The sequence below is a fragment of the Chrysemys picta genome, chromosome 12, assembly GCF_011386835.1.
Source record: "Chrysemys picta bellii isolate R12L10 chromosome 12, ASM1138683v2, whole genome shotgun sequence".
Lineage (NCBI taxonomy): Eukaryota > Metazoa > Chordata > Testudines > Emydidae > Chrysemys > Chrysemys picta.
The window spans coordinates 24,330,208-24,349,871 of NC_088802.1; the positions used below are offsets into that span (position 1 = coordinate 24,330,208).

Consider the following 19,664-nt stretch of genomic DNA (forward strand, 5'->3'; position numbering starts at 1 on the left):
GCAGAAGATGTGTGCATGTTCCTGACCCTGTAGCTGCTGGTTGTCTCCAGCAGAGCTTTTCCTCCACTGACCGGAGTGTCAGCTGAGAGCTCTCAGCAGCTGTCAGGAGGCATTGAGCACTGCATCATGGGTTTGCAATGTTCTTTGAGATTACAAGGTAGATCAATCACACCTATTTCTCTGTCTATCCCACTTATGAATGTAGACCCCCAATTCCCATTAAAATAAAATAAAATAATTATATATATATATATACAGTACAGCAAGGCAGTTATATAAAAATAAAATATATAGCATGTAGGATGTACATATACTCAGAATTTACAGCTCCTGGTTCTGACCTCACCTTGGCAGCTGTAAAATGGGAGGATCTCCGGCAGAAGTTAATATTGCAAAAAACAGTTTGTGAGATCAGAATTAGACCTTGTGGATGTATTCATGTGAGGAAAGGCTGTGAGATCACTATTTTTAAAGCCATTCCTTTACTCTCTGTTAGCTCCGCTAACCATTTTTAGTGTGGGCTAAAACTTCCCAGTGGCTAGCATCCTTTGAGCAACAGCAGATACTTTGTGGCTCTGCATAGCTAGAATTAAGCTCCTGACTCAGCAAAGCCCTCAAGCCCCGATTTTTAAAGCTATTTAGGGTTTGCTGATCTCAGAGTTGCAACAACGCTTAACTGATTGAGGAGCCTAAATTCCATTTTCAAAAGGATATAGGCATGGAGGAGACTAAATCCCTTTGGCTGTCAATAGAATGTAGACTCCTTGGTGCCTAAATCTGGAAAAATAAGATTTAGGCTTGGGCATTGTGATGCTGTGTGCTGCAGAACCTAAATAGCTTTAGATATCTGACCTTAAGGCACCTTGGTTGCCTAAGCACTTTTGAAAATCCCACTAGGTGCCTATCTGCAACATTGGGTGCCTATATACCTCTGGATATCTGTCCTTCTGCATTTGCTTAAGTTGATGGGATGTTTGACCTTTTGAAAGTCCCATCTCTGAGTTTTAGTATTTTTATTTGTACCTAGATGCACCTCATAGAGAAAGCAGAAGAGGACAATCGAACGGTCATCACAGAATTTATCCTCCTGGGATTCGGGAATCTCCCTGAATTGCAGATCCTTCTCTTCCTGGTTTTCCTAGTGATCTATACTGTGACCATGTTCGGGAACGTCCTCATCATAGTGCTAGTTGTGGCTGATCAGCACCTTCACACCCCCATGTACTTCTTCCTGGGGAACTTGTCCTGCTTGGAGACCTGCTACACCTCCACCATCCTGCCCAGGATGCTGGCCAGTCTCCTGACTGGAGACAGAACCATTTCTGTCAGTGGCTGTTTTGCACAGTTTTATTGCTTTTGTTCTCTGGCAGCTACAGAATGCTATCTCCTAGCAGCAATGTCTTATGATCGATATTTAGCGATATGCAAACCCCTGCGTTATGCAGCCATGATGAACGGCAGGTTATTTCTCCAGTTAGTAGCGGGGTCTTGGATGAGCGGATTTCTAATTTGTGTAATAATGATGTGTTTTATGTCACAATTAACATTCTGTGGCCCCAATGAAATTGACCATTTCTTTTGTGATTTTTCTCCCATGCTAAAACTCTCCTGCAGTGACAGCAGCATGATCACACTGGTTAGTTTCATACTCGCCTTCCTAGACTTGCCTTGCCCATTTCTATTAACTGTGACATCCTATGTTTGTATCATTGCTACTATCCTGAGAATCCCTTCCACCACCGGGAGGCAAAAGGCCTTTTCCACCTGCTCCTCTCACCTCATTGTTGTAACACTTTTCTATGGGACCATAATGATTGTCTACATGATACCGAAATCCAGCAACCTGAGAGCCCTAAACAAAGTGTTCTCTGTCTTCTACACAGTCCTGACTCCCATGCTCAACCCCCTCATCTACAGCCTGCGAAACAAAGAGGTGAAGGAGGCCCTTAGAAAAGTCATCAGTTAATATATGTTGCTCAGATGAATTCAGATGGAGTCACTGATCTGTGAAGGAATCCATCTGGCTCAATGAGCAAGAAAGTTTATATCTAGTAGGGCCTTTGCTCATGCCAGTGGGAACTGCTTCGGGGAATGTGAGGACATACTACGTTTTGGGATGATGACATTCCCATTCATGGCTAACTCTGATACTTTCTACTGCCTTAATTGGAAACCTGACTGTCTTGCGCTCTACACTCCACATAGTGACATTTGAGATTTCGGATACGTGTTTCATCTTTTTCTCTGCTATCTCTTAGTTGGTAAAATGCCACATTTTACTTGGCACGGGCCTCAGATGCCTGTGGGTGGAATTAGCTGGTTCAAATATTTTCTCTCCCCTTGATTTCTGTGTTCCCAAAAGCTCTATTACTTTATATCTGGGAAGATTGTAGTGGTCTTCCCATTGTTGTACTACGTGTCATCTTGCAATGGGTAGAAGGGGTTTAAGTGTGTACCTATAATGCAATGTAAGCGTAGGGTCTGTGGGACTTGAACCCATATGCTCGGTGGGTGTAAACCTCGGCTTGAGTGTCCACACTGAATATTAAGCCTAGGTTTAGAATTTCTGGACCCAGGCCTCACACCAGTGCTCAGGCATCTACGCTGCACAACGCAGACCTTAGCCAAATCAGCCTGTGCCAGGTTTCCTAGCACCCTCCGCTGTGGGTAGCTGTTCTAGCCCTGTAGGAAAACGTGACTGTCCCTCCCGTGGCACTTCACCAGAAGCTATCGCAGCCTGCCAAGGCATCGGGCCAAGTTGTCTTTTGAGTCTACACACGCCCGGCAGCCGGAACCAGCAACAGGGAGGAGTCAGCATTTGAAGCACTTGTCTTGCTTGTGCTTTCCCTCCTGTTTCAGGCAATGGGCAGAGCTTCCATGAGGTGCTGGTGGACGTTTCGGGGGCATTTTCTGACCTCCAGAAGAAGGCACCTGTTGGAGGAGGATGAGGGTGATACAGACCTGGCAGACTCAAACTGGCTGATGCTGCTCATGGCTCTCGGGAGAGCCGCTGATGCCCCCTGTGTAGATCGATGCTTCTGGAGCAGGGCCACGAGCACAGACTGCTGGGACTCCCTAGTCATGCAGACCTGGGATGACCAGAACTTCCTCATGAAGAAAGCTACATTTCTGGATCCTTGTTAGCAGCTTGCCCGGACCCTTCAGCAACATGGCACATATGCGAGGGAAGCCATTCCTGTTCAAAAGTAGGTTGCTAACCAGTTTGGGGTTGGAAAGTCGACTGGAAGGTAAAGTGGTGGCTGAGGTTTCTGAGGCAGTCAAGTGTGTGGTTTATCCAAAGGTGGGGGAAAAATCAATATCCCCGAAGTAACTGCTGGCTTGGAGATAATGGGGTTTCCCCACAACACTGGGGCCATAATTGTATGTACTCAAGGAGCCAGAGTACATACACTGCAAAAGGTACTACTCCATTGGTATGCAGGCCCTTGGGGACCACAGAGGCCAATATATGGAAGCCAATGTGGGCTGCACTGGAAACGTTCATGATGCCAGGGTTTTCCATCAGTCGGGCATCTACCTTCGTGGACAGGCCGGAACAAATGACAATGTCATAAATGGAATCACTGTTCCTATGGTTATTCTACGGGATCCCATGTACCCCTTTTGCCTGGGCTTATATCCGGTATCCTGATCAGAGGCCATGGCAAAATTATCTTCTCAATAGGTGTAGAATGGTCTTTGAATGTGCATTTGTCAGATTGAAATCCTCAAGCCTGAGTCTGAGTTTAGGCTTACATTGCAGTGTACACATTCCCTAAGACCAGTGCATCAGACCCTAAACAGATTAATGGCTGTCAAAATAAAATAAATGATGTGAATGATTTCTGTTGACACAACAACATCAACAAAATGAATGTCAAGTAAAAAAACAGCAGGTAGGCATGGAGGAAATGCTACTCATGACATGAAAAGTGCCAGCATCTTTCATCCTGAAGCACATTGGGTAAAATTTCCTAAAGTGTCTAGCTGACTTACAAGCATAGATCTCATTGACTTGCAGTGAGATACAGATTCCCCCATCCTGAGGTCCTTTTGAAAATGGAATGCAGGCTCTGAAGTCACTTTGGTGCTTTTGAAAATTCTGCCCATTGAATAGTACTTTAATCCTTAGGCCTCTGATTCAAATTAATATACAGGAACTAATTGAAGGCATGACAGTAGTTGAGTCACTGAGGGTACGTCTATACAGCAGCTGAAGGTGAGCCTCCCAGCCTGACTAGGCAGACTTGTGCTAGCAGGGCTTGTGCTTGGGTGCTAGTGTAACTGTAGCGCCCTCGTGGCCAAGATGGAGTCTGCTCTGCTGGCAGCTCTGGCCAACAGAGGGCGTGCGCAGGAATGCAGCAGGAGAAATCCCTTCCACCCATGGGGCACCCGTTCCAAACCCCCAGAATGAACACACACACTCACAAGAAAAGTACAGTGGATATAACAAGGGAAATATTTATTTACAGAGGGATGAGAGGAGAAAAACAACAAGGGGAAATATAGGGGGAGCAGTAAAACAGGGCTGCATCCAAGCCAAGGCCCCACAGGCCCAGTGGTAGCGGAGTCTGGAAGGGCAGACACCGAGCAATGTGTCTGCACACAGAGTTCAGGAGTCCTGAGCAAAGTTCCAGTCCAGTGGTGAGTCTTGGGTGCTCCTGTTCATCTTCGGCGCCAGTGAACTTTCTCCCAACAAACCCCTCAGGTGCCTTCTTCTGCCGCTCTCTGCAAAGCCACACAGAGCAATCACCTCCCCACTTACCTAGCTACAGCCTCCCTCCTAGTTCCCAATGCAGAGTCAGAAGCCCCAGTACTCACAGCACCATGCAGCTCTGGGCAGCAGTGATACTGGGTCGAGCTCTGGCCTGTCCTTCTCGGCAATTCCGCCCTGGCACACTGCTCCTCCTGGCTCCTGTCCTGGCATGTCCCCGATCGGCCCTGTCCTTCTTCGGGCTTCAGGCAGGTTCTCTCTGCTGCTTCACTTTTCCAGGGCCTGCAGGCTGCCTCTCCTCCTCCTTGGAGCGCCAGCCTTGCCCCCTGGAATTTCCCTCCTCTTTTCTTACTCTCCCCCTCCCCCTTAGGAAAAAGATTTAAAGGGCCATGCTTTCTAAACCCCAAAGGGGTTACACTAAAAATAGCTGTGTGGACGTTGTAGGGTGGGGCCAAGCCTGGGTGACTAGCCTGAGCCTCCGCTAAGATGAGGGATGTCGTTATGAACTGAACGAAACCTTGTTATGGTTGAGTTTAAAAACCTTATTCTAACTGATGTGTGAACACACCCTTCTATTCACATAACTGTTAGGATGAGTTAATCAGAAATCCCCTCCCCCACCTAAGACAAAGAAGTGTGTGAACCTGCCCAGGAATTTGACTGAGTGGGCAGAAGGGTTTTGCTGAGCGCGAGCGTGTGTGTGTGTGTGTGTGTGTGTGTGTGTGTGTGAGAGAGAGAGAGCTCACCTGCCTGTTTGCCTGTGGAAAGAAGGCCAAGCAGTAGCCCAGTGCAAGCCTTGAAAAAGCAAGAGTTTGGGTCTAATGAGGTGGCTAACGAGACTTGGGGCGGTAAGTAAAGACGCTGTTCCTTATGTTTTTGGTTCCTCATAGATTCCTTGTCAATAAGCGAGACTGAATCAAAGAAAATACCAGACTCCATCAATTTCTACTTCTAACTGGGACATCCCCACGGCTCTAAACTGTGACTAGCCACTCAGTTCAAAAAGAGGTAACAATACACAGTCTCTAATTGGCATGGGGATACACACTGTGTGGGGAGGTTTGAACCCTAATGCCCTCAGCATCTACTCAGGGTCGTCTTGTTTTTGCAGCAGAATAGCTGAGAGTGTCTGTGTATTTGTGTCTCTGTCTGGTCCCTAGAGAAAAACAACTTGTTTCTTAGAGTAATAGGAATTATGATCATTGCCTATAATAACTCTGGTTATTCTTGTTAGCCATAAAAATGTGCAGTCCCGCTTTGATGACTAGAGTCTAATCACACATCGTGGAAAAAGGTATTTATTGGTTCAGAATTTGCCATCTTTTAATTTTATTGTATGTCCCTGTGACGTTTCTGGCAGTGCCCGGGATTGTGTGGCACCCATTGCCACCTGCCCTTAGCATGTGCCTGCCAGGGGTCAGCTCCCTGAACATTATTGTGATTTTTGGTGTAAGGGACCATCTATCACAAAGGCAGGCTTACCTGGGTGGCAAGATAGACTGGAGTGCCCAAGGGGACCATCTGTGACTCCATATTAAGGTGGTTGTAGTGCTTGAGGAGTTCCCACTTGATACTTGGTTGGTGAAATCTAAGTCTAGAACTCACAGCCAAGGTGGGGGTTGTGCCCTGCTTCTGAACAGTCTGGCCTGATGTTGGTACCCATGCTCTTCAGCCACTCCAGACAGCCTGACAGCCCTTCTTCCCCCATCATCGGGGATGGCATGAGTGAGCCAGGTGGTCTTGAAAAGCCTGTTCTGCCACAGTGTGACAATACTTTCCACTGTCTTCAGCAACTCAGGGGCTGGAAAAGGGTGTGAAGTGGCCGTTACACTTTACAGGTGTGGTATTCTGTTGGGTGAGTAGGATCAGTGTTTGAACATAGGGCCAGGGGAGGGGGCGCCGGTCCATTGTAGTGACAAGGCAGAGTGGGAATGTGTGGTGTGGATATTTTAGGGTATTGCACAAATAGGGCAGAGTTAAGGTTGTGTGGGCATTTATCTTCTCAGAAGTCCGAGTTTTGCTGAATTCACCCTTCGGCAAGGGCCCGAGCTATCAACGGCCACCTGAACTCGGCATTAACATTTTTTTTTGTTTTACATTTTATTTCCTAGTTTTTTTAAACAGAAGGAGTAGTATTTGTTGGTGAGAGTTACTGGCCATTTAGATAGCTGTTGTTCTCACCTAGGTTCGCAGTTGATGTGCAACTGTGGCTTGGTAATAATCAAATGACCTAGCTTTTATATTGTGCTTTTCATCAGCAGCTCTCCAAGAGCTTGACATCATTATCCCCATTTTACAGAGGGGAAACTGAGGCATAGAGAGGTGACGTGACTTGCCCATGGTCATCCAGCAGGCCAGTAGCACAGCTGGGAACAGTCCCCGTCCAGTGGCCAGGCAAAGATGACAAGAATCAAAAAACATCCCTCCACCACTCTTCAGCCTTCCTCAGAGCCCACGTTTCACGGTCATATGGTAGAGTTGGTGTCACCGCGGTTCTGTAGATCTGCAGCTATGTAGGAAGCTGGATGTCCTGACGTCCCCACAGGTGTCACTGAACGGCTTGAAACATGGCAGCAGCTGCTGTCGTACGAGTGCCCACATCTTTCGAGCATCCTCCAGCCCAGTCTATGATGCTGCCCAACTATTTGACAGCAGCCACCCGCTCAATGGACTGTCCACACAGATTAATACAGAGCTGGTTGTAAGCTGGAGCTCGAGGCTGCTCGATGGTAATGGAGTTAAATTTTATCCAGCCATGGTGCGGCAGCTCCAGCCTGTCCCCGACGTGGGGATTATTGGCACCATCTGATTGGCTCCGAAACGACTGAACTAAAAGCTAAAAGCAGAATCTCCTGCCTTCTGAAACTGGTGCTATGAAGTCAGATGGAAAACTGTTCCGTTGGCCATTATCCGAGCAGCTCTGCTGTACAGGACACCGGGGTCAGATTCTGATCTCCGCTCCCCAGCCACCCCAGGGTCATTCTGAAGTCACCCCATCATCATGTAGATTGAGACTCTCATGTTAGTTCACGCACGTTAAAATCCTATCGTCAGCTCAACTTTCAACACGACCAAACCAATCCTGCGCGTCTGGACAGACCCACGTGTAGACGGCAGGGCTGCATGGGGGCGGTTCTCAAAGTGCCTCAGGAGCACAATTTCCCCATTAACTTTCAATAGGGCTGGGATTATAATGGGTTTTGGGTGTCTAATGCCCTTAGCCTAAAGGGTCTCACAGTTCATCGCTAATGGGGTGGCCGCATGGCCGTAGTGAGACTGTTGTCTAGACCTGTCCTTGGGGGACTGGGGCACTGAGAAGCTCCTAAGATGTGATGAGATGAGCACAAGTCCCCGTGATTCTCACACAGCAAGTCTGGGTTCAATTTCAATTTTTTTTCCATTTAAAACTATGGACTGTCAATCACAGTTAACTCAAGCAATTAATGCAAAACAAATTAACTAGATTTAAAAAAATAGTCGCGATTAATAGCAGTTTTAATCGCACTGTTAAACAAGAATAGAATACCAGTTTACATTTATTATAAATATTTTTGGATTTTTTCTACGTTTTCAAATATGTTGATTTGATTACAACACAGAATACAAAGTGTAGAGTGCTCACTTTATATTACAGCAGTGCCATGCGAACGCCAGTTCTCACTTTCAGGTGACATTGTAAAGAAGTGGGCAGCATTATCTCCCCTAAATGTGAACAAACTTGTTTGTCTTAGTGACTGGCTGAACAAGAAGTAGAACTGAGAGGACTTATGGGCACTAAAGTTTTACATTGTTTTGTTTTTTAGTGCAGTTATGTAAAAAAACAAATATAGAATTATAAATTGCACTTTCACAATAAAGAGATTGCACTACAGTACTTGTATGAGGTGAATTGAAAAATACCATTTCTTTTATTTTTTTACAGTGCAAATATTTGTAAACATAATAATAATATAAAGTGAGCACTGTATGCTTTGTATTCTGTGTTGTACTTGAAATCAATATATTTGAAAATGTAGAAAAACATCCAAAAACATTGATAATAAATTATCTCTTTCCAGAGAAGACAAAAGGAATGGTCTGTGCCCCAAGGAGATCACAGTGGTTTATACTGTGGTTTTTTTTCTACTCAGCTGAGCAGGGGAGCTGGAGGGAGAGATGGCCGCGGTTTCACAAACATCCTGCTTGCAAACTTCCTCACCAGATACTCGACCCTGCAAGTGTCACACTTTCCCTTTAACCCATTTTTTTCCTGGGGAAAGTCAGCTTGTAGATTTTTAAAGTAGAAAAAGTCCATTGTGATCATCTAGTCTAACCTCCTGCATTGCACAGGCCAAAGAAATTTTACCCAACGATTCCGTCACCAGACCCATTGCTTTTCATTGAACTAGAGTGATTCTTTTAGAAAGAGACCTCCGGTCTTGATTTAAAGACTCCAGGTGATGGAGAATCCACCACAGCCCTATGTAAATTGTTCCAGGGGATAGTTGACTTCACTGTTAAAAATGTGCGAGTTCTTTCTAGTCTGTATTTATCTTGCTTCAGCTTCCAGCTATTGGCTCTTGTTATGCCTTTGTCTATGAGATTAAAGAGCCCTCTGCTATCAGACATCTCCTCCCCAGGTAGGTACAGCTAGACTGTGACCAAATCAACTCTTTGTTAAGCTTTTGTAACCTCCTCTGTGTTAAGTTAAATAGTTTGTGGTTCTTAACTCTCTTACCGCAAGGTAACTTTTCCATCTCACAAATCATTCTTGTCACTGCTCTGAACAATGTACCATGGAATGTGGTGCATTCTTCATCTCTTTGAGTCTTTATAACAATATTGGAGTCTCTGATTAGCAGATACGCTCTAGATAGGATCAAATTCGTTGATTTATAGATTTAAAGGCCAGAAGGGACCATTGGGATCTAGTCTGACTTAATGCATTGTGCAGGCCACAGGACTTCCATGAATTAATTACTACTTCAAATACAATAGCTGTGATTGAACTGGAGCAGATCTTGTAGAAATATTTGATTTAAACATTTCCAGTGATGGAGACTCCACCACAATCCTTGGCCAGTTGTTCCAATGATTTATTACCCTCCCTGTCAAAAATTTCTACCTTATTTCTAGTCTGAATTTGTCTAGCTTCAACTTCCAGTCATTGGCTATTGTTACACCTTTGTCTGCTAGATTGAAGAGTATTTTATTATTCAATTTCTGTTTCCCATGTATGTACTTATAGACTGTGGTCCAGTCAATGCTTAACCTTCTCTCTGTTAAGCTAAATAGACTCATATAGATCAATCTATCATTATCAGGCATGTTTTCGAACCCTTCAATTATTCTCGTGGCACTTCTCTGAACCCCCTCCAATTTTCTAGCATAATGGTTCCTTTTGGCCCTAAAATCCCTGAAGCTATCAAAAATAATTAAATAAAAATGTTTTTTTTTCTTATTTTCCTTTTAGTTTTTGAGCCTTCATTTTGAAAATTAAATTAGAAATAAGTCATAAATATTTAATACTGAGGGCAACTAACCATTGAAACACTTTAACAAAGTTTGTGGTGGATTCTCCCTCAATGACCATTTTTAAATCAAGAAGAGTGTTTTTCCTAAAAGATCTGCCCAGGGAATTATTTTGGGGGAGTTCTAGGGCCTGTATTATACATGAGGTCAGACTGGAAGACCACCATGGTCCCTTCTGGCCTTGGAATCCACTAATCATTTATCTCTCTGCAAAATCACACCTTCTGCTCACAACTTGTTCTTTTTCTTTCTGATGCACTTGCCTTGAGGGAAAAAGAGAGATAGTACTGGTGTGGCGAGAGAGAGATATCCGGAGATGGATAAACACAATCAGGGATTGTTAGACAGACATTTCTTTAAGGGAAGTAATTCTGTGGCCAAGACTTTCAATTACGGGAGTCTAAATAGGCTCGTAAACTGGGACTTTCAAAGGGGCCTAAAAGAGCACTAAATAAGAAACAATAAATGAAAAGGGATGGACAAAAATGAGGAAGTCAACAAAAAGCTGGCTATCGTCCTTAAAGTACTTTGGTGATTATATTTGTCTGCCATTGACTATCAAGGCAACTATGGAGCATTCTCAGAGTCCTTTCACCAAAAATCCAGAAAACATAAGAGCCTTGACAGTCTAGAAAACGTTTAGGTTTTGTCTTTTTCTTGAAACAGTTTGTGCTCCTATCAACACAGGCTGGGATTTTCAGAGAGGCCTGTATGAGTTAGCTGTCTGAGGGGAGGTCTACACATAAAATGCTGCACTGATTCAGCTGCGCCACTGTAGCGCTTAAGTGAAGATGCTCCTACGCCGATGGGAGAGAACTCTCCCGTCAGCGTAGTTAATCCATCTCCCCAAGAGTCAATAGCTATGTCAACAGGAGAAGCTCTCCTGCCAACCTAGTGCTTTCTACACGTAGGGTTAGGTTGGTATAACTATGTGGCTCGGGCATGTGGATTTTTCACACCTCTGAGCGACGTAGTTATACTGATATAGGTCTGTAGTGTAGACCAGACCTGACTGTCACTGAAATGCAGTAGGACTTGGTTGCCTAATACTATTAGGCTGAACTGAAAATCCCAGCTTAGATCTCAAATAGTTGAGTGAGTCTAGTAAGCTAGTTCAGCCTGAAGATGTGGTCTTGGTGCAATAATCACTGCATGCAATTCTCAGTAATGTTAGAATGTTGTTTTCTTTAGACTTGTTAAGTGCTCTGTTTGGAAATGTAAAATATAAACAATTCCCCCATCACATTACTTTAGATATGATCATCACAAGCAGTCTCCAGGGTCATTCCTCTGTCAGCAACACGCAGGGGAGGCTGCTTTCTGCTATAAAGCCCACAATAACCAGAGAAAGGGTAAGGAAGGTTTTGCATACTGGAATAAGCAGGGTCGCAGGACCCATCAAGAAAATGGACAGGTCTTTACAGAGAGAGTGAAAGTGCATAAAGAAAATGAAGACAGAAGAGTAATTGATGGTGGAAATTGCATCATGATTCCCCAAACCAGCCACCATTGGTACACTGGTCACTCCTCGCACACCAGTACATTGATCACTCCTTCATACTCACAACTAAAGGTAAATGTTAGGGCTGGATGGAAATTTTCAGCCAGAAGTTTTTTTTTATTAATTTAGTTCTTCATGGAAAACGACTGTTTTCCTCCATTTTTAAAAAAAGTGTTCTTCAGAAAACCCTAGCATAGTTTGGTTTCTGATGGAATTCTTCTGGTTTTCAGTAACTTTCAGCACAAATTTTTCAGTTGTCAAGTTTTTGATGAAAAGTTGACAATTTACATGAAGGGGATGGGGGACTTCCAACCAGATGTAGTAAATGTAATCATTATTGGGGAAAATCCTGGGGGGTCTTTATTCACCTTTTGCTCAGTCTGTAACTAACAGACTTCCATTGTTCTGGGTATATGGGAATTTTCACTGAGTGAAGGCTGATTAAGGACTGTAGACCATGCAGAGTACTACTAGGAAAACAATTGAAATAAAAAGGCTCTATCTGTTGGTCTGTCTGTCTGTCTCTCTCTCTCTTGGTTTCTGAGCATTTCCCATTCTATCCTGTCCCAGACAAGGTGTTTCAGTGTTTCTTTGATTGCCTGCATTTGATTCCTCTCTATGAATTTTTGACCTTTCTTTTCAGCCCAGTGTTGTTTTCCAAGCTCCTTTCTATGCTGTGGATGAGTTATAGTGACTGGGTGAGAATTGTTTCCCATGTAACAAGCAAAATCAGCTGCTTTGTGCTTCCATAAGGAAAACAAATCCTTGAGCTCAGGTGGCTCATGGCCAGGCTGTGGCTTGATGCACCTTCTCTACGTTAACTGATCACTCGGACACATTTCAGCTGACTTGGTGTTTCAGTGATCGTCTGAGTGAAATTGGTCACAGTGATACATTACTGATCTAGTGTATTGCTAATTTGTCTCTTTATTTCTCTAACACTGGAATTCAGAGGGTTTTTTATATTGCCTTTTTGGATGTGTTACATTTCTTTTGATAAATAGAGCTTGTGGGAAATTTTCTTGTCAAAACAGTTTTTTTTGTTTTGTATGGAAAATTGGGTTTTCAAATTAAATGAAAAATTTTCCTGAAAAGTCTCTGCTTTCTCTGGAAAATGGCATGTTTTCATTTAAAAAAAAGGGGGAAAACAACTTTTTGGCAAAAACCCAAAAACTTTTCAGCCAAAAACTGAAAAATATTGGGTCAAAAATCAAAACCTTTCAGCTTCTGGTAGAAAACATTCAGTTTTCAGCCACAAAATTGTGATTGTCAATTTTTTTCACAAAAAGTCAAAAATGTCTGTGAAGAAAAAAAATTCCAGTCAGCTCTAATGTTAAATAGAGCTGTTCCACACATCTCCCTCTATCTGTCTGATGTCTCTCTGTCTGTCTGCATATGTCTCTCTGTGCCTGTCTGTCTGTTTCTCTGTTTGCCTGTATCTTTCCCTCTCTTTCTAAGGCATCTGTGGTATATTGAAAACTATTAAAAATATACGCTATCACTTTAAATTCTTAAGGGTTCTCCTCGTCCTGCTTGCAGACCAGGGGGCTCTGTTGGGAAGCATGAGATCAGTGTCTTTCAGCAATATGGGGTGAGATTGGTGTCTCTTCCTTAGGGAGCAGCCTGCTTTTCTCTCTCTGGTTTTGGGTTATGTGCATTAGAGTTTTGGATTTTATGCAATAAAGTCATGTTACATTGAAACCTTCCAGAGAGACATCCGAAGAAGTGAGGTTTTTACTCACGAAAGCTTATGCCCAAATAAATCTGTTAGTCTTTAAGGTGCCACCAGACTCCTTGTTGTTCTTCCAGAGAGAGTATTTGATGTTTTAATCTAGCTTCCCTGTTTGTATCCTGTGAGCATAACAGTACCCAGGGTGATTCCCATAGCCTTATCTCCCATCCCCCAGCCCTTTAGACAGGGCTTGCATGCCTTTCTATCTCCCTGACAACTCACCTCTTTCACATGGATTCTCACTCCTTTCCTCAGTTGTTTCTAAAATGTCCCTCTGGATTTTCCCCTAAAGAAGAAGATGTGTGCATGTTCCTGACCCTGTAGCTGCTGGTTGTCTCCAGCAGAGCTTTTCCTCCACTGACCGAAGTGTCAGCTGAGAGCTCTCAGCAGCTGTCAGGAGGCATTCAGCACTGCATCATCTGTAATGTTCTTTGAGATTACAAGGTAGATCAATCACACCTATTTCTCTGTCTACCCCTCTTATGAATGTAGACCCCCAAATCCCATTAAAATAAAATTATATATATATATATATATACACAGTACAGCAAGGAAGTTATTTAAAAATAAAATATATAGCATATAGGATATACATGTACTAAGAATTTACAGCTCCTGGTTCTGATCTCTGGCAGAAGTTAATATTGCAAAAAACAGTTTGTGAGATCAGAATTAGACCTTGTGGATGTATTCATGTGAGGAAAGGCTGTGAGATCATTATTTTAAAAGCCATTCCTTTACTCTCTCTTAGCTCGGCTAACCATTTTTAGTGTGGGCTAAAACTTCCCAGTGGCTAGCATCCTTTGAGGAACAGCAGACCCTTTGTGGCTCTGCATAGCTTGAATTAGGCTCCTGATTCAGGAAAGCCCTCAGGCCCCGATTTTTAAAGCTATTTAGGGGTTGCTGAGCTCAGAGTTGCAACAACGCCTAACTGATTGAGGAGCCTAAATTCCATTTTCACAAGGATATAGGCATGGAGGAGACTAAATCCCATCAGCTGTCAATAGAATGTAGACTCCTTGGTGCCTAAATCTGGGAAAATAAGATTTAGGCTTGGGCATTGTGATGCTGTGTGCTGCATAACCTAAATAGCTTTATAAATCTGACCTTAAGGCACCTTGGTTGCCTAAGCACTTTTGAAAATCCTACTAGGTGCCTATCTGCAACATTGGGTGCCTAAATGCCTCTGGATATCTGTCCTTCCTCATTTGCTTAAGTTGATGGGATGTTTTACCTTTTGAAAGTCCCATCTCTGAGTTTTAGTATTTTTATTTGTACCTAGATGCACCTCATAGAGAAAGCAGAAGAGGACAATCGAACGGTCATCACAGAATTTATCCTCCTGGGATTCGGTAATCTCCCTGAACTGCAGATCCTTCTCTTCCTGGTTTTCCTAGTGATCTATACTGTGACCATGTTCGGGAACGTCCTCATCATAGTGCTAGTTGTGGCTGATCAGCACCTTCACACCCCCATGTACTTCTTCCTGGGGAACTTGTCCTGCTTGGAGACCTGCTACACCTCCACCATCCTGCCCAGGATGTTGGCCAGTCTCCTGACTGGAGACAGAACCATTTCTGTCAGTGGCTGTTTTGCACAGTTTTATTGCTTTTGTTCTCTGGCAACTACAGAATGCTATCTCCTAGCAGCGATGTCTTATGATCGGTATTTAGCGATATGCAAACCCCTGCGTTATGCAGCCCTGATGAACGGCAGGTTATTTCTCCAGCTAACAGCGGGGTCTTGGATGAGCGGATTTCTAATTTGTGTAATAATGATGTGTTTTATGTCACAATTAACATTCTGTGGCCCCAATGAAATTGACCATTTCTTTTGTGATTTTTCTCCAATGCTAAAACTCTCCTGCAGTGACACCAGCATGATCGCACTGGTTTGTTTCATACTCGCCTTCCTAGACTTGCCTTGCCCATTTCTATTAACTGTGACATCCTATGTTTGTATCATTGCTACTATCCTGAAAATCCCTTCCACCACCGGGAGGCAAAAGGCCTTTTCCACCTGCTCCTCTCATCTCATTGTGGTAACACTTTTCTATGGGACCATAATGATTGTCTACATGATACCGAAATCCAGCAACCTGAGAGCCCTAAATAAAGTGTTCTCTGTCTTCTACACAGTCCTGACTCCCATGCTCAACCCCCTCATCTACAGCCTGCGAAACAAAGAGGTGAAGGAGGCCCTTAGAAAAGTCATCAGTTAATATATGTTGCTCAGATGAATTCAGATGGAGTCACTCATCTGTGAAGGAATCCATCTGGCTCAATGAGCAAGAAAGTTTACATCGAGTAGAGCCCTTGCTCATGCCAGTGGGAACTGCTTCGGGGAAAGTGAGGACATACTACGTTTTGGGATGATGACATTCCCATTCATGGCTAAAGCTGATACTTGCTTAATTGGAAACCTGACTGTCTTGCGCTCTACACTCCACATAGTGACATTTGAGATTTCGGATACGTGTCTCATCTTTTTCTCTGCTATCTCTTAGTTGGTAAAATGCCACATTTTACTTGGCACGGGCCTCAGATGCCTGTGGGTGGAATTAGCTGGTTCAAATATTTTCTCTCCCCTTGATTTCCGTGTTCCCAAAAGCTCTATTACTTTATATCTGGGAAGATTGTAGTGGTCTTCCCATTGTTGTACTACGTGTCATCTTGCAATGGGTAGAAGGGGTGTAAGGGTGTACCTATACTGCAATGTAAGCCTAGTGTCTGTGGGACTTGAACCTGTAGGCTCGGTGGGTGTAAACCTAGGCTTGAGTGTCCACACTGAATATTAAGCCTTGGTTTAGAATTTCTGGACCCAGGCCTCACACCAGTGCTCAGGCTTCTACGCTGCACTACGCAGACCTAAGCCAAATCAGCCTGTGCCAGGTTTCCTAGCACCCTCCGCTGTGGGTAGCTGTTGTAGCCCTGTGGGAAAACGTGACTGTCCCTCCCGTGGCACTTTACCAGAAGCTATCGCAGCCTGCCAAGGCATCGGGCCAAGTTGTCTTTTGAGTCTACACACGCCCGGCAGCCGGAACCAGCAACAGGGAGGAGTCAGCATTTGAAGCACTTGTCTTGCTTATGCTTTCCCTCCTGTTTCAGGCAATGGGCAGAGCTTCCATGAGGTGCTGGTGGACGTTTCGGGGGCATTTTCTGACCTCCAGAAGAAGGCACCTGTTGGAGGAGGATGAGGGTGATACAGACCTGGCAGACTCAAACTGGCTGATGCTGCTCATGGCTCTCGGGAGAGCCGCTGATGCCCCCTGTGTAGACCGGTGCTTCTGGAGCAGGCCACGAGCACAGACTGGTGGGACTCCCTCGTCATGCAGACCTGGGATGACCAGAACTTCCTCATGAAGAAAGCTACATTTCTGAAGCTTTGTTAGCAGCTTGCCCGGACCCTTCAGCAACATGGCACATATGCGAGGGAAGCCATTCCTGTTCAAAAGTAGGTTGCTAACCAGTTTGGGGTTGGAAAGTCGACTGGAGGGTAAAGTGGTGGCTGAGGTTTCTGAGGCAGTCAGGAGTGTGGTTTATCCAAAGGTGGGGGCAAAATCAATATCCCCGAAGTAACTGCTGGCTTGGAGATAATGGGGTTTCCCCACAGCACTGGGGCCATAATTGTATGTACTCAAGGAGCCAGAGTACATACACTGCAAAAGGTACTACTCCATTGGTATGCAGGCCCTTGGGGACCACAGAGGCCAATATATGGATGCCAATATGGGCTGCACTGGAAACGTTCATGATGCCAGGGTTTTCCATCAGTCGGGCATCTACCTTCGTGGACAGGCCGGAACAAATGACAATGTCATAAATGGAATCACTGTTCCTATGGTTATTCTACGGGATCCCATGTACCCCTTTTGCCTGGGCTTATATCCGGTATCCTGATCAGAGGCCATGGCAAAATTATCTTCTCAATAGGTATAGAATGGTCTTTGAATGTGCATTTGTCAGATTGAAATCCTCAAGCCTGAGTCTGAGTTTAGGCTTACATTGCAGTGTACACATTCCCTAAGACCGAGTGCATCAGACCCCAAACAGATTAATGGCTGTCAAAATAAAATAAATGATGTGAATGATTTCTGTTGACACAAGAACATCAACAAAATGAATGTCAAGTAAAAAAAGAGCAGGTAGGCATGGAGGAAATGCTACTCATGACATGTATGAAAAGTGCCAGCATCTTTCATCCTGAAGCACATTGGGTAAAATTTCCTAAAGTGTCTAGCTGACAGGGCTTGTGCTTGGGTGCTAGTGTAACTTGTGGCCAAGATGGAGTCTGCTCTGCAGGCAGCTCTGGCCAACAGAGGGCGTGCGCAGGAATGCAGCTGGAGAAATCCCTTCCACCCATGGGGCACCTGTTCCAAACCCCCCAGAGTGAACACACACACTCAAAGGAAAAGTACAGTGGACATTACAAGGGAAATATTTATTTACAGAGGGATGAGAGGAGAAAAACAACAAGGGGAAATATAGGGGGAGCAGTAAAACAGGGCTGCATCCAAGCCAAGGCCCCACAGGCCCAGTGGTAGCAGAGTCTGGAAGGGCAGACACCGAGCAATGTGTCTGCACACAGAGTTCAGGAGTCCTGAGCAAAGTTCCAGTCCAGTGGTGAGTCTTGGGTGCTCCTGGTCGTCTTCGGCGCCAGTGAACTTTCTCCCAACAAACCCCTCAGGTGCCTTCTTCTGCCGCTCTCTGCAAAGCCACACAGAGCAATCACCTCCCCACTTAACTAGCTACAGTCTCCCTCCTAGTTCCCAATGCAGAGTCAGAAGCCCAAGTACTCACAGCCCCATGCAGCTCTGGGCAGCAGTGATACTGGGTCCAGCTCCGGCCTGTCCTTCTCGGGCAATTCCTCCCTGGCACAGTGCTCCTCCTGGCTCCTGTCCTGGCGTGTCCCCAATCCGCCCTGTCCTTCTCAGGTGTCAGGCAGGTTCTCTCTGCTGCTTCACTTTTCCAGGGCCTGCAGGCTGCCTCTCCTTCTCCTTGGAGCGCCAGCCTTGCCCCCTGGAATTTCCCTCCTCTTTTCTTACTTTCCCCCTCCCCGTTAGGAAAAAGATTTAAAGGCCATGCTTTCTAAACCCCAAAGGGGTTACACTAAAAATATCTGTGTGGATGTTGTAGAGTGAGGCCAAGCCTGGGTGACTATCCTGAGCCTCCGCTCAGGTGAGGGATGTCGTTATGAACTGAACGAAACCTTGTTATGGTTGAGTTTAAAAACCTTATTCTAACTGATGTGTGAACACACCCTTCTATTCACATAACTGTCAGGATGAGTTAATCAGAAATCCCCTCCCCCACCTAAGACAAAGAAGTGTGTGAACCTGCCCAGGAATTTGACTGACTGGGCAGAAGGGTTTTGCTGAGCGGGAGTGTGTGTGTGTGTGTGTGTGTGAGAGAGAGCTCACCTGCCTGTCTGCCTGTGGAAAGAAGGCCAAGCAGTAGCCCAGTGCAAGCCTTGAAAAAGCAAGCGTTTGGGTCTAATGAGGTGGCTAACGAGACTTGGGGCAGTAAGTAAAGACGCTGTTCCTTATGTTTTTGGTTCTTCATAGATTCCTTGTCAATAAACGAGATTGAATCAAAGAAAATACCAGAGTCCATCAATTTCTACTTCTAATTGGGACATCCCCACGGCTCTAAACTGTGACTAGCCACTCAGGTCAAAAAGGGGTAACAATACACATTCTCTACCTGGCATGGAGATACACATTGTGTGTGGGGAGGTTTGAACCCTAATGCCCTCAGCATCTACTCAGGGTCATCTTGTTTTTGCAGCAGAATAGCTGAGAGTGTCTGAGTGTTTGTGTCTCTGTCTGGTCCCTAGAGAAAAACAACCTGCTGATTAGATTAATAGGGATTATCATCATTGCCTATGATAACTCTCGTTATTCTTGTTAGTCATACAAATGTCCAGTCCCGCTTTGATGACTACAAATGACCAGTCTAATCACACATCGTGGAAAAAGATATTTATTGGTTCAGAATTTGCCATCTTTTAATTTTATTGTATGTCTGTGTGACATTTCTTGTGGTGCCCGGGATTGTGTGGCACCCACTGCCACCTGCCCGTAGCATGTGCCTGCCAGGGGTCAGCTCCCTGAATATTATTGTGATTTTTGGTGTAAGGGACCATCTATCGCAAAGGCAGGCTTACCTGGGTGGCAAGACAGACTGGAGTGCCCAAGGGGACCATCT

General features: G+C 44.8%; 3 protein-coding genes across 3 annotated transcripts in view; all 3 read left to right on the top strand.

Moving 5' to 3' along the window:
* Nucleotides 1-19,664, top strand: part of LOC135974464 (maestro heat-like repeat-containing protein family member 1) — a 936,803-nt gene that overhangs the window by 719,412 nt on the left and 197,727 nt on the right. The window lies entirely within an intron of this gene.
* LOC101935226 (olfactory receptor 11A1) lies at nt 1,028-1,966 on the top strand. The gene has a single exon (XM_005310274.3). It carries the CDS (start codon nt 1,028-1,030, stop codon nt 1,964-1,966), a length of 939 nt encoding a protein of 312 aa, XP_005310331.2.
* On the top strand, nt 14,717-15,756 carry LOC135974660 (olfactory receptor 11A1-like). The gene has a single exon (XM_065563074.1). It carries the CDS (start codon nt 14,741-14,743, stop codon nt 15,677-15,679), a length of 939 nt encoding a protein of 312 aa, XP_065419146.1. The 5' UTR covers nt 14,717-14,740; the 3' UTR covers nt 15,680-15,756.

Coding starts and splice junctions, on each gene's coding strand:
- LOC101935226 (XM_005310274.3), top strand. CDS start 1,028: ATGCACCTCATAGAGAAAGCAGAAGAGGACAATCGAACGGTCATCACA.
- LOC135974660 (XM_065563074.1), top strand. CDS start 14,741: ATGCACCTCATAGAGAAAGCAGAAGAGGACAATCGAACGGTCATCACA.